Here is a 13,758-nt window from a genome sequence, read left to right as displayed (position 1 = left end):
GTCTCATTTTCTCACAGACTTGTTTGTAGCCTGGGCCAACAAATCCTTGTCTTTTCCCCTTGGCTTCCCCACGTTAGGGTAAGGAGAAAGTCATTCTGGTTTTACAAGAGAAATTTGAAGTTCAACATTTGTAAGTACCTTGAAATCTTTCTCTGCAAAGGACTGTAGAAACACATTATTTCTAATGGTTCCCAACAAGAGTTGTGTAAGAACTGTCAGCACTGATGGACGTGTTTTTCTTCCTGACCCCTCGTTTCAGAACCCACACAGCAGTTAAAATAGCTCCAAGATACAGTGCACCTGTAATCCATGTCCTGGACGCATCCAAGAGTGTGGTGGTGGTAAGTGTGGGCCTTAACGTTATTTCAGATATGCTGTAAAGAGAGAACAAAGACAGCACGAAGGGTTAAGGGTATCGCCCAAGACCTTCTGTTTATTTTTGTCCCATTCTACTAAAAAAAAGTGAAAGAATAGCATAGGGCTTATGGTAGTGTCATTGCAGTTGTCTGCATCGCTGGAAGGAGGGCCGGGTGAGGGCCAGTGTCCTGTGTTTTCAGACCACTTCCTGAACCAGCAGCAGAAATGCTGGCCTGATAACAGAGGAATGGTACCAAAGACGCCTTTGACCTTGACACCAACCCAGAGAAAGAGATTTCAGCCATTTACAAGTATTTACAAATATGCATGTACACTTTCTTAGCTCCATGCCAGAGCTAAAAAGAAGGTAGAATTTTAAAAAATAACCTATTTCCAGATAGAAAAACATTTAACCTGGAATGGGCCGGTTGACCCTACCCAAAGACAGAAAAACCTTCACCAGATGTTAAAAAACCCAGAGCAGTAGATTGTTTTTCTCAGTGAATGTAATAAACAACTTACCTAAGTGTTTTTTCCTCATCGGTGAAGCTTCATATCCTCTCTTGTTACGTGTTTCATTATTTTCCTTGAAAAATAGGATATAATAGCTGGAGGGAACCTGAGTGACTATGTGGTCCAGTGGTTTCCAGGTTTGTTTTAGCCATAGAAACCTTGTTTTCAAGTGACGTCTTACCTGGAAACTCAGTATGGTACAAATAAGAGCAGCCCCTTCCATCCTACATCCAACTCCTAGTTCTCATCAAAAGAGCGCAATTTAAAAACCACTAATCTAGTCCAGCCATCAGAGTTTGCAGGTGAGAAAGGTTACTGAGGGGGCCCAGTGATTTGTGAGACCACTTGGTGATATCATGCAGCCTGAACTAGGGTGACACCACATTTCCTCAGCCATTTTCCAAAGGAATTCTGTCAGATCTGTGAATTTATTTATGTGAAAGTTACACAATAATTGCTGACATTATTAAAAATGTATAGTGTGCCAGGCACTGTACTAAGTGGTTTACATGGATTTTTTATTTCATCCTCATGAGGTAGATACTTGCACTGTCCCCGTTGTAGAGATGAGGAAGCAGGAGTGAAGAGGTTAGTAGCTCTCTGAGGCCATGCATCCGTCAGGTGGCAGGTGTGGGATTTGAAGGCAGGTGGTCTTAATGCTACATTCAACTTGCTCCCATGAATTTAACGATTCTCCTTTATTAAAAAGGATGAAATTAAATCAGGCTGGAATCATAAAAGTGCAATTTTTTATTTGCCATTGACATAGACTAATGTGCAAATAAACTACGTTTCTACAACTCAATTTTAAAACAACTTTTGTATCTTATATTTGGATTGTGCTTCATAAGGAGCTTATACAGGTCCATGGTTGAGTAAACACTGGGCTTCTTTTTAAGGCTTGTTGCTGTTTTCAAATGCTAATGAATGACTCCCAAAGTTGCCCGTTTGGAGACCAGGCAGTTGGACCCATGTAAGGACACAGTGGTAACGTTGCCCCTACAGGCAGGAGAAGGACTTTAGCTGGGAAGGAGTCGGCCTCTTGATCCCATTCTGAGGACGGACTCCTTCACCTTCTTGAAGAGCTACAGCAGCCTGGGCCTGGCTGAAAGCAGAGGATGAGGTGTGGGCATTTGTGCTCTTTACAGCCTGGTCCAGCCAGGCAGCCAGCGAGGGTTAGCTCTGCTCACACACAAAGAAACCGCCTCCCTTTGCAATTACTCAAACCTAAGTCTGATGATAAATCATTTGGGTAATTGCTAGTGACACTTTTCAGGAGTCGGTGGTACAATTTGTTAGGTCGGCTGTTGGTTCAGAGCCTTTTGGTCCAACTGCAGTGAGAGTGGCACAGGCCCAGGCTCCAGCTAACCAGCTTGTGAATTTGAAAGATTCCAAAATGTGACAACTAAATAATAGCTGGAAATTTAGACCTGAGGATGCCTCTTGCTTTCTTTTCTTTCTTTTTAAATAAAAAACAAGGTGCCAGTATTATTTCTTTTTCAATTATAAAATGTGTTTTCAACTTATTCCTTCTCATTGAGCTGTGATTGCACATGAGAAATAGAAAATAAAAGAAGGAAAAGAAAATCTGTACCATGTCTGGGTGGTTGGCATGAAAACACATAATGGACTCTGATTTTGTGGAAGGGTCACGTCGATTAGCCCATATAATTGGCCATGAACTTGTTTCCATCAAGCAAGTCTGATTGGGCAAGGAGAGGTTTATCACTGTGGCTCTGGGACCAGGGGGCTCTATAGGGGTGTGAAAGTGCCAACAAACTAGTGGAATGTTCTGTCTATCCAATAGTACCTGTGTCAGGGTATTGTTAAGTTCTTTGGGTGTTAAGGAAATCAGGGTTTTGCTTTCTCAGGGTTTAAAATCTAGCAGAATGTAACAGTATTTTAAAACGTTGGTTACATGTACTTTGGGGAGCTCAGGAGCAGGCCTCCCCTTCTTGTCTTCATTTAGCTCTGCTGGGTTTCTTAAAGGGGGCTCCACTGAGGTAAGGTTAATGTAAGGCTGGGAAATACTTTGTGGTGGTGTGAATACCATTTGGGAGCCACTGTTTAGGCTTGCCACAATGGCCCTTCCTGATTATGTTCCTTAACAAAGCAATTTGGTTTTATCCTAACTCATAGGTGATTGGATTGTAATTAGAGATACTTAGTAAATTCAGATAGAATTATAGATATTTAAAGCTGGTAGGCATTTTAGCCATCATCCAGTATAACTTCCTCAATTTCAGTAATGATACTGAACTTCCCTGCCTTTTTGTGTGTTAGAAAATCCTGCTGGAGGATGCAGAGATGGGGCTGTGGGTTTTGAACTGATGTGATCAGTACAGCCATTTCATATTTCTTTGTAATTTTAGCTTTGGTGGTAGCTATTCTTCTACTAACTTGATAATCATAGTCATAAACAATATTTAGCTGATCCTAGTTTTACAAGTTACTGAGTGGCCTCACATTTCTCAGATGATCTGTTTCCTTTCTTACTTTAGCAGAAGCTCATGGTTGGCTGTGATCAGGCTCATTCCTTCAGCAAACATTTAGTAAGGATGTGCCTGTACGTGCCAGGCACTGAGCTAGAAACCAGGGACGTGAAGGCGGTGTCTTCTAGTCAGGGAAGTAGATGCATAGTAAGTGCGGTGATGGAGAGTGAACAGAGTATCTTTGGAACACTGAAGAGGAAGGGTGTAGTGGGTCCCCAAGACTACCCTCAGTTTCAGTGATTTGCTTGAAGGACTCACAGAGCTCAGAAACGCTTGTTGTGCTCACAATCATGGTTTATTACCACAAAAGGATACAGATTAAAATCAGCAAAGGTGAAAGATGCGTGGAGTGGAATCCGGGAGAGACCGGGCATGAGCTTCCAGGTGCCCTCTCCTGGTGGAGTCGCATGGACAGCGCTTGATTCTTCACTAGTGATGTGTGACAACGTGTACAGAGCATTGCCAGCCAGGGAAGCTCACCTGAGCCTTGGTATCCCGGGCTTGTATTGGGAGTCAGTCACGTAGGCGTGGAATACTCATTCTTCAACCCCTCCAGAGGTCAAACAGATACAGCATGAGCGAAGTCCCACCATAAATCACATAGTTAACGTAAACTATCTAGAGTGGCCCAAGGCCCCAGGTAGGCAAAGACACTCGTATCAGACAGAACTGACCGGGACTGCACATGTTTTATCTTCTTTGCTGCTCCGTGATGATTGAATGCTGATCTTGCATTTTCAGTGTTCTCAGCTATTAGATGAGAATCTAAAGGATGAATACTTTGAGGAGATCATGGAAGAATATGAAGATATAAGACAGGACCATTATGAGTCTCTCAAGGTAAGTGGCAAAAACAGGTCCCTGCTTGTTTGGGTATTAAAATGATCCTACAGTTTTTAATATGACTTTACTGTTTTGAGGAGGTAAGGCTTAGGATCCATCTAGAGAAGTCCTGTTTTCTAGTTCAAATCAGACTTCTTCAGTGTCTAAATTCCCAATAATTTTTGGTTATATTAAAATTAATTTTATTTATTCTGCCCAACATTTATTGGGTGCACAGTAGGTGTTAGGTGCTGTGCTAGATAGATAGCAGAGTTATGAGAATGTATAAACATGAGCTCATCCCCAGCAGGGAAACAGGAACTGAAACAGTGTACTGAAATGACTCCCACAGATCCTGTTCTTGAGGAAATAATGGGAGAAGATGAAGACATTAGACAGGACCATTGTAAGCCTCTCTCTCTGATTGCCCAGCACTGACTGTGCAAAGTAATGTGTCAGGGACTGTCCCTGTCTAGATAAGCTCCAGGGAATCCATGGAGAGTGGGCATAATTATTCTGCAGAAGCCTTTGGGATATTTCTCCCTGGTTATCTGCTTGCTGGGCTTTGTCTGGGGTCGGGGGGCTGCATTTTGGAGGTGGGTAGGCAAGTGGAATGAGATAACAAACAGCAAGAAGACAACAGATGTTTCTGAGGTGTTGGCTTTCCCCCTCCCCTTAGGTGTGCCTACAGTTGACAGTTTCTTAGTTCTGCCTTCTGGTCCTCAGGGCAGTCGATGGCAGGCCAGTTAACCTGGTCTCAGGTATTCTGAAAGTATAGGCAGGGGACCACTCCATGCCATGCTTATCCCACGGCGAAGGCTGCAGGTCAGCCTTATGTTTACATATAAATATTCAGTGGATATTTAATGAATCTTCATTGTTCTGGTGCTTATGTGAAGCCATATTGGATGGGAAAGGAACAGCTTTTTAGGAAATGAATTTTTATTAATAAAAGCATTTGTTTTCTTGTAAAACTTATGTACTAGCTTTCTTGGACATACTTCTGTGGTAGCAGCTGAAAAGCTAAGATTCTCTGACTAAATAACTTTTCTTTTTTTCATAGGAGAGAAGATACTTAACCTTAAGTCAAGCTAGAAAAAACGGTTTCCATATTGACTGGCTGTCAGAGCCTCACCCAGGTCTGTCTGGCTATCGGTTAGAGAAAGGCTACGTGTGATAACTGTCAGCTGAAGAGACGTTTGCATTTACTTGGCTAGAGATCAAACAGGCAGCTAGAAACTCTTAATTGTGTCTAATGATGATGAATGACAATGATTGAAAATAAAAGTAAACAGGTACTGTTTATGGAGGACCAAACACTGTCCTGAGATTGACCCACAGCAGGTCCGAGCCCTTGACACAACTCGGTAATGAATGTGCTATTATCCCCACTTTAATTTGAAGAAACTGGGTTTCAGTAATAACTTGACAGGTTACTAGGATTCTATCTCTGATCTGTCTTCTAAACCTATGTGTTTTCCTCTGTGCTGTGCTTGAGTGGACCCCCTTCAGCTTGGAGCAAGTTCTAGAAACCTACCTGGGTGGTACTGTCACTGGGTTGGCCTGGGTCCCAGGCAGGCCCAGGTGCAGATGTGGAATGCCTGAAATTGAAAATGCCTTCGTGTTGAACAAACTTTGAAATCATTTCAGCAAAGCCGGGTCTCCTGTTCACTCTCTCATTCTCTCTCTGAATGCTTCTCTCTTTTTATTTATTTTATTTGGTTTCTTCCCTTTCTTATTTCTAGCCACCTTTTTTTGCCTTGCACAGGTGTTCACGAGGGAATAAAATGTGTAAGATGTTTTGACAGTCTCAGAGAGGCATGAGATACAAATGCAAAACTAAGACAGGGTGAAGAGGGGTTGTATTAATTGAATCCGTATTTCCAAGGTAATACCTCAAATCAGCTTTCATTGCTCACGACATCTATGTTCTGCACGTGCTCAGCAGAGTTTAGAGGATTAAATTGGAAATGTAGGTGAGCTTGGTTCTAATTTCAGTCCTGCTGGGTTCAGTGTGGTTTAGTGGGAAGAATGCAGGTTGGGAGTTGGGAGGCCTGAGTTCTAATCCCAGACTTGGCTCCTGGCTCTGAATCACCGAGTGACCCCGAGCATCTTACTTCTGTGTTTTACAGTTTCTAATGTATAAAAAAGGAGTGAGTTTATGGAAAAGTGAGGATAAAATAATACGTGAAAACCTTTGAAAGATATAAACCACTATATAGTCCCAACTATTATTTTCTCTTTACCATTCACTATGAAATTGGAAAAGATCACAAGGGGAAGTCCGTTTTAACTGAGTCAAACTTCCACAACACATCTTGGTGCAAATAGTCCTCTGAGGCCCACAGCACCAGGCAGTGGGGGTGACACTTTTCGAGTGGCAGTTTTAACCCCCAGCGGGGCCTTTGCAAGGCTCTGGACCTGCTGCCTGAGGGACACTGACGCACTGGGGTACGGCCCTCAGAAATGTTTTTGAGAGCAACACAGTCTTAGGGTAGTGGCAGGAAGTCAATAAAGGGAGGAAGAAGGGTTCTTCTCCAAGATCTCCAAAACCTCAAACAAGTCTAACCTCTGGAAGACAAGCTTATTCAGGAACAGCATCCATCAGTGACTCTGCGGCAGTGCATTTTTCCCTGCCTTTCAAGCAAGAGGAAATTTTCATCAGGAGGGTGTATGTAGTTTATTTTTTTTCGCTGAGGAAGATTTGCCCTCAGCCAGCATCCGTGCCAGTCTTCCTCTATCTTCTAGTATGTGGGCCTCCAGCACAGCGTGGCTGCTGACAGCGTTGTAGATCTGTGCCCAGGAACGGAACCCGCGCCACCGAAGTGGAGTGCACTGCACTTAACCACTAGGCCACCAGGCTGGCCCTGTAGTTTCTTTTTAGTTACCAAACAAATCAGCGTAATAGAATATTCACAAGGAAGGGATTGTCCCACGTGGTAAACAGATGACCAGGAACAAATGAGAAAGAGTTACTGTGAACATGTATGAAAAGGTAGAGATTTCAAGGCAAAATTAAGAAGCTGCTCATACTTTTCTCTTCCAGTGCTTTCACCTCTCACTTTTAGTATCCGATGAGAGAGAAATACTCTTGAGACTTATCCCAGAGCCCCTGAGATTCCCAGTGTAGTATAAGTTCTTTGATCCCTATTTACAGATCAGGAAACTGAGGACACGAGGGCCAGGAAGCTGGCCGCAGAGTCAGCCCCTCAGACTCTGACCTGACCCCAGCGTGGGCGTGGTAAGGTGGGCACGGTGTTGCTGCTCTTCGTGTCCAGAAAGCCCAGTGGCACCGTCTGTCTCTGAAGTCTTCACCATCATTTATCACGTGGTGTATTTTAGGCTCACGAGGAGCTGTAAAGAACAATGTACTGAACATCCGTGTATGCCCACTAACCACTTAAGAAATGCCCTACTGCCCGTTTTAAAAAAGCAAAACAGGAGTGCATAGGTAGTGGAAGTCCCCTGTGTCCCTCCCTCCCTGCACTGTCCTGAGTGTGGTGCCTCGTTGCCATGCGCTTCCTTATACTTGGACTAGGTGCATGTGTATCAGTAGGCAGTACAGATTCTTGTTTCATGGGTGTAAACTTTACCTAAGTGGCTTACTATATTTGTCGTTCTACAGTGGTCTTTATTTTAGATTGTCTTCATTTGTACAAGTGAAGATTAACCCAAGTCTTTCTTTTTGCTAGGGCGGGGGGTGGGGGTGGAAGGGTTGAGGGAAGAGTTTCCAAGGGCAGTGTAGTCAGTCAGCTGCATGGGAAGAATGGTTTTATTTAAGATTTGCTGGAGAATTACTCCTTCTCCATGATAATTTAAAGTTCCCCTCTTTGTAAAACAACTCCCACGGGTGACAGGAGGGAAGCAGAGCGTGGGTGCCAACAGAGCAGGAGAGAGCCGGCCAGGAAGGCCTCCAGTAGGCAGCACTGTGTGTGAGGGGTGCTTGGCCCAGGCCCCTGGTGTTAGTGTTGACAATGGTGCTTCTTTCCCATAGTGAAGCCCACATTTCTTGGGACCCGGGTCTTTGAAGACTATGACCTGCAGAAGCTGGTGGACTACATTGACTGGAAGCCTTTCTTTGATGTCTGGCAGCTCCGGGGCAAGTACCCGAACCGAGGCTTTCCCAAGATATTTAACGACAAAACTGTAGGTTAGTTCATTAAGTCCTTCCTTCCTGCTCTGGTACCGAGACATAGTCTGGGACTTTGAAGCTGAGAATAAGTGGTGAGCAGTGGGTGTGGATTATGTAGAATATCGTTTATTGTTATAACATAATGTATTATAGGATATTGTTTGCCTGCTCAGCTCATCATTGGTTTTTAATTGCTAAGTTGGTCCTTATGTATGAACTACATTTGGCATTTCTGTTTATCCATTATTTTAATAAATATTTATTGACAACAGTTACATGCCGGGCTCTTGCTGGGCACTGGGAATAAACAAAAGGAAGCCATATAACCCCTGCCCTCTGGGACCTGGCTAGCTGGTGCAGCCACAGTTACAGGTGATTCCCATACAGGATGCTGAGCTCCTGCCACGGGGCTGACCCCAGGCTTCTGTGGACACAAGATGAGATAGACCTCAGACTAGGAGACAGGGCAGGCTTCCTGGAGGAGGTAGTGTTTGAAGTGCTTTTAGAAGATTATGTGGGAATTACTGATGCTGGGACTGGGAATGTGAGATGGCATTGAAGAAAAGGACATTCCAGGCAGAGAAGACAGAGTATGAGAAGGCAAAGACACATGTGCTGATTTGGGGACCTGCAAGGAGTCCATTGTGCCTGGAGCATTGGTGGGGGGAGGGGGACTTGAGGCAATAAGCTAGAGAAGTGGTGAGTCAATAAACTGCTAGCCCCACTTCTCACTTCTAACCCTGCCCCCAAAACCTACCTCAGAGACATGGGATCAAAGTACTAAACCATTCAAAGGATTAGGTAATAGCTAGATTAGAGCAAGGTGGTGAGGTGGACTGGCAGAAGTATGGGATTAGGGCCAAGAAGAGCCTGACATACAGAGTTGGAAGCCAAGAGGAGGGTGTGCGGGAGCTTGGCTCCCACTGTGCAGGTGAGAACTTGCAGGAGCCCCTAAACTGAGGCCATCCGGGTGCAGCACTGAAGCCACTTAAGAGAGGTTGGGGCCGCATTTCACCCTCAACCTGTTCACATCCCCAGAGTCACTGTGAGGTCAGTGGAGTTAAATGTGAACGAGGAACGTCGGTGACAGAAGGATTTGGCCTGCTTTGTTTCACTCTCTGTCTGACAGACTGCTTTGGGGAGCCACAGATTTGGCTCTCTGCCTTTTGTTAAATGGAAAAATTGAAGTGGCTTGAGCTGGGGAAACAGGCTGTGGGAGCTGCACTTAGCAGGAACCACTGAACCCTTAGCTGTTCCTTCAGTTGTGCTGATGACAAACACTGATAAAGTATTTGAGGGGAAAAGAGACGAGTGAAGAGAGAAAATGACTGAGGAAGGGTAGTGGTTTTAAAAGAAGCATTCTTTGCTGGTTATTATTGGCATCTTTAAGTGAATTCTTATATTTCCTAAAAGGTGAAGAGGCCAGAAAAGTCTATGGTGATGCCCAAAATATGCTGAAAGCACTGATTAGTCAAAAGAAACTCCAAGCCAGGGGCGTGATTGGGTTCTGGCCGGCGCAGAGTGTCCAAGACGACATTCACCTGTATGCAGAGGACGCAGTACCCCAGGCTGCAGAGCCCATAGCCACCTTTTACGGGCTGAGGCAACAGGTACGGAGAGCCGTATTGACAGCAAACACTGCTTCTGCTTTTTGGTTTAAGCACTAAAAAAAAACGTAAGTAAATCTGAGCTTTGTATAAATGCTAGCTCTGCCCCACCTCACCCCAAATGACCCATCACAGGCCCGAGCGCAAGGCATTTGTGGGGACGATGGAGAGAAGGCGCCACATGGGTTTCGAGCCTGGGCCTCTCAGGCTCCAGCACAGAAGAGGTGTTTAATATTGTGTTGGACAGGTAGGGGAGAAACGTTGCTGCTGCCTCAGGTGGTCACAAACAGATGAACATTTACTTGTTCAAAAACACTGGTTTGCATACATGCCTATTATTAAAATAGGCTGGTGGCTCCCTTTCTCAAGGGGAAGACAGGCAGGAGCAAACATTGGCTGAATGTCCACCAGGTGCCAGGTGCTTAGTAGGGCGCGTGATGGACCGTCTTGTTTCATTTCCACACCGCCTTTTTGTCAGACAGTTGATGTTTCCATTCTACAGAAGAGAAAATGAAGGCTGCTGGAGATTGTGCTGAGTCCACAGCGTAGAGGGGAGAGCCCAGCCTGTCCGCACCCCGATGGCTCTGCCTTCACTGTGCCAGCTTCCTTGAGTATGATGAGAGCAGGCTCTTCTCAACACGGCTCTCTCTCATACGCCCCCACTTTTTAAAATGCAAAGATCATATGCCTGTCCCCTTAGCTGCTGTAAAAAAATAGTTGTCCTAATCAAGAATGGGAACCAGAATTCACCAATCATTAACAAAGGATTGTAGAAGATTATTCTTGCACAATTTCACTACCATTTTCAGTCATTCAAAAGTGATGGTATTGCTTTTAATTTTAACCACAATATAATTCATAGTGACATATTTTAACCATAACAACATCTGAAGTGATTCTGCAATTTGGGACATTAAAGATAACCATAACAAGCTAAACAAGGGCAGCTCCGTCCTTACTGTGTGCACTCAGGCTCAGACACCACAGAGTACCAGCCAGTGGGGTTCCGATGCTAAGATCCAGCCCCTCCTCACTAGGGACTTGGTGACTTCTCTTTTACATGTGTTACTAAGGCCAGAAACTCTTCCCTGACCCAGTTTTTCATCCTTCAAGTCCTGTATCTTCTGATTTCTTTTTATGTCCAGTACCATTCATGTCCAGGCAGTCCGTGACAGACTGTGTTAGGGCATTTAATATAATGACTTCTCAGTGTACATATGTTACGTACTCAGATACATACTTCTAAAGAGGTGCTTTCTTCCAGTACACTCTGGAAAATTCAGGCTGCAGCGACGTACTGCTCTGGGAGTCTTCTGTTCTGTGTGGGTCTGATCGCCGTCTCTTCTAAAGTGCCGTGGGACTCTGTGACCTGTCTCTCTTTGTGGTGCCAGGAAGCTTTGTGTCTGTCTCCCTCTGGCTTTTGTTAGCAAAGAACAGTTGATGGTCAGAGTACAACTGGAAAGCAGCTCCTCGCTGCATAGCTATCCCTGAGCTCTGTGACATTTCTCTGTGCCATTATCAAACACCTTCTTGCCTGCAGCCACTTAACCATTTGCTGTCCAGTGTCCATTAGGCTGTACATGGTTCCAGAGCTGGCAAGCAAATAGCTCTGAAGCTTCTGGCTTGGCCACTCCTTGATTAATTGCTCAGTCCTAAGCAGTGCCAGGGGAATAGTGGTCAAGGGCCTTGGTTGTGGTATCAGACCCCTGGGCCTGCCCCATCTGACCTTAGCTGGTTAATCAAGCTCTCTCTGCCTCAGATTTCGTGTCTGTAAGATGGAGCTTATGGTGTTACTTACTTCATAAGGTTCTTGAGAGGATTAAATTAGTTAATTCATACAAAGCACCAAGAATAGTGCCTGGCATATACTAAGTACTCAATAAATATTAGTTATTAGCTATTTACCTTTCAGCAAATATTTACTGTTTGTGAAATATGTGTGAGACCTTATTTGTCAGGTTAGTAGCAGGGGAGAGTCAGCCATCAGCTGAAAATGAAAAGCAGGCGAGGATGGGCACCTGGCCCTGCAACCCCTGGAGGGGTCGCAGAAGCAGATCATGCTGAACTCTCTGTCTGGTTTCAGGCCGACCTGGGATGTCCTTAGCTGTCTCCTGACCCACCACCTGTGGCAGGCAGCACGTGGCGCCTGTGTTGCTGACCCCGGCAGTTTATTGAACTGCTTCTATTGATGCAAAGTAGAGGCTTATACATTGAGTGCACCCTTTCAACATAACTTCAGAATTTAATGTTGATCTTGAATTGAAAACACATTTGGGGAAAAGTTTTTTTTTTTAATATGAATGTTTAGGGCTCCAGTTCCCAGCACAGTACCTGTAGGCATTCAGAAGATGTTTGGTCAGTGTGTAAAAGAGCAAATTAATTGGTTTCTTGACTGTATATGTTGTGTCATGTCATATATTTTTTAAAATCTCATTTTATTTGCTTATTCAACAAATATTGATTGAATGCTCGCTATGTGTCAGGCACTATTCTAAGTGCTGGGGATGTAACAGTGAGCAAAACAGACAGCCATCCCAGTGTGAAGCTTATATTCATTTGAAAATACTAGATTGCTCTTGACTGTGTGTTGGTGCCACGTCTATGCTGATGGTTCCTCCACCCACTCCTTGGATTTTAAGGCTGAGAAAGACTCCGCCAGCACAGATCCATACCACTGCCTGTCGGACTTCATCGCCCCTCTGCATTCGGGCATCCGTGACTACCTGGGCCTGTTCGCCGTTGCCTGCTTTGGGGTGGAGGAGCTGAGCAAGGCCTATGAGGAGGAGTGTGACGACTACAGCAGCATCATGGTCAAGGCGCTGGGGGACCGGCTGGCCGAGGTAGAGCAGCGGTGCACTGTGGCGAGAACCCACGACGGGTGCCAAAGGCTAAGCAACGCTTAGAATCAGTGTCTTTTTTTTTCTCCATGTCAGATGAGGCTGGCTTTAACATCACACATACTTTAAATCATGCATTCTTCAGTTGCTCTCACACATCATCTTTTGGGCAAAGAAAAACCTTCAACAATACCATAGCTGGTAGTCACCCTTAGAACCTTGACCTCTTTGCCTTAGTTCTGATGTCTCCCTTTGCTTGTTGTGAAGTGACATTTTCCTGAGGAGCCCAAAAAATTAAAAACAGATTTTTATTTCAGAGCTCCTCGTTCTAATGTTAGTATTCTCTGTAGATTCCTCATCTTCCTCTGCGTGGAATAGGGTAACCTGAGCCGTGGGGAGGTCCTCTCCCCTTTCCCTAACACTGGTCCCAGCTTGTCTTTCTGGCCACCGTCAGCTGTAGACTGACCATGAGGGAAGTGTTTAAGTTAAAAGGCCTACAGTCCTCAGATCACTGAATTTGATACTTCAGAGCCCAGGTTGAGGCCAAAATTGAGCAGCAGAGCAGCTAATGAAACTACAAATGAGTTGAGAATCCAGCCAGATTTTCCCTGGCTGTGATCCAGGTGAGGGAGGTGCTCTGGATGGCTTTGACTGAGGGGATGGAGGGGGCACTGATGCTGAGGGCTCTTGCCTCTGCCTAAGCATACCTCGTTCTGGGCTCCCAGGCCTTTGCGGAGGAGCTCCATGAAAGGGTCCGCAGAGAACTGTGGGCTTACTGTGGCAGCGAGCAGCTGGACATCACAGACCTGCGAAGGCTGCGCTATGAGGGCATCCGTCCAGCTCCCGGCTACCCCAGCCAGCCTGACCACACCGAGAAGCTCACCATGTGGAGGCTCGCGAACATTGAGCAGTGCACAGGTATGTGCCAGGAGGAGGCAAGTGCCCATCTTTCCTTATTGAATAGATATACTTTTATCAAAGTAATGGTGCATATGGTT

General features: G+C 45.1%; 1 protein-coding gene across 4 annotated transcripts in view; it reads left to right on the top strand.

Annotated features, from left to right (window-relative positions):
* The window catches only part of MTR (5-methyltetrahydrofolate-homocysteine methyltransferase), a 99,040-nt gene that overhangs the window by 81,327 nt on the left and 3,955 nt on the right, over positions 1-13,758 (top strand). For all 4 annotated transcript variants that reach the window (XM_087431909.1, XM_004432401.3, XM_087431908.1 and 1 more), the window contains 7 exons: positions 260-341; positions 4,104-4,202; positions 5,248-5,323; positions 8,179-8,334; positions 9,730-9,926; positions 12,563-12,763; positions 13,486-13,678. In XM_087431909.1, the coding sequence (XP_087288035.1) occupies positions 260-341; positions 4,104-4,202; positions 5,248-5,323; positions 8,179-8,334; positions 9,730-9,926; positions 12,563-12,763; positions 13,486-13,678 (1,004 nt within the window). The remainder of the gene's footprint in view (positions 1-259; positions 342-4,103; positions 4,203-5,247; positions 5,324-8,178; positions 8,335-9,729; positions 9,927-12,562; positions 12,764-13,485; positions 13,679-13,758) is intronic.

The sequence above is a fragment of the Ceratotherium simum genome, chromosome 6 (genome assembly GCF_057802395.1).
Source record: "Ceratotherium simum simum isolate JZ-2026a chromosome 6, ASM5780239v1, whole genome shotgun sequence".
NCBI classification, from domain to species: domain Eukaryota; kingdom Metazoa; phylum Chordata; class Mammalia; order Perissodactyla; family Rhinocerotidae; genus Ceratotherium; species Ceratotherium simum.
This window is presented reverse-complemented; position numbering and strand designations above follow the sequence as displayed.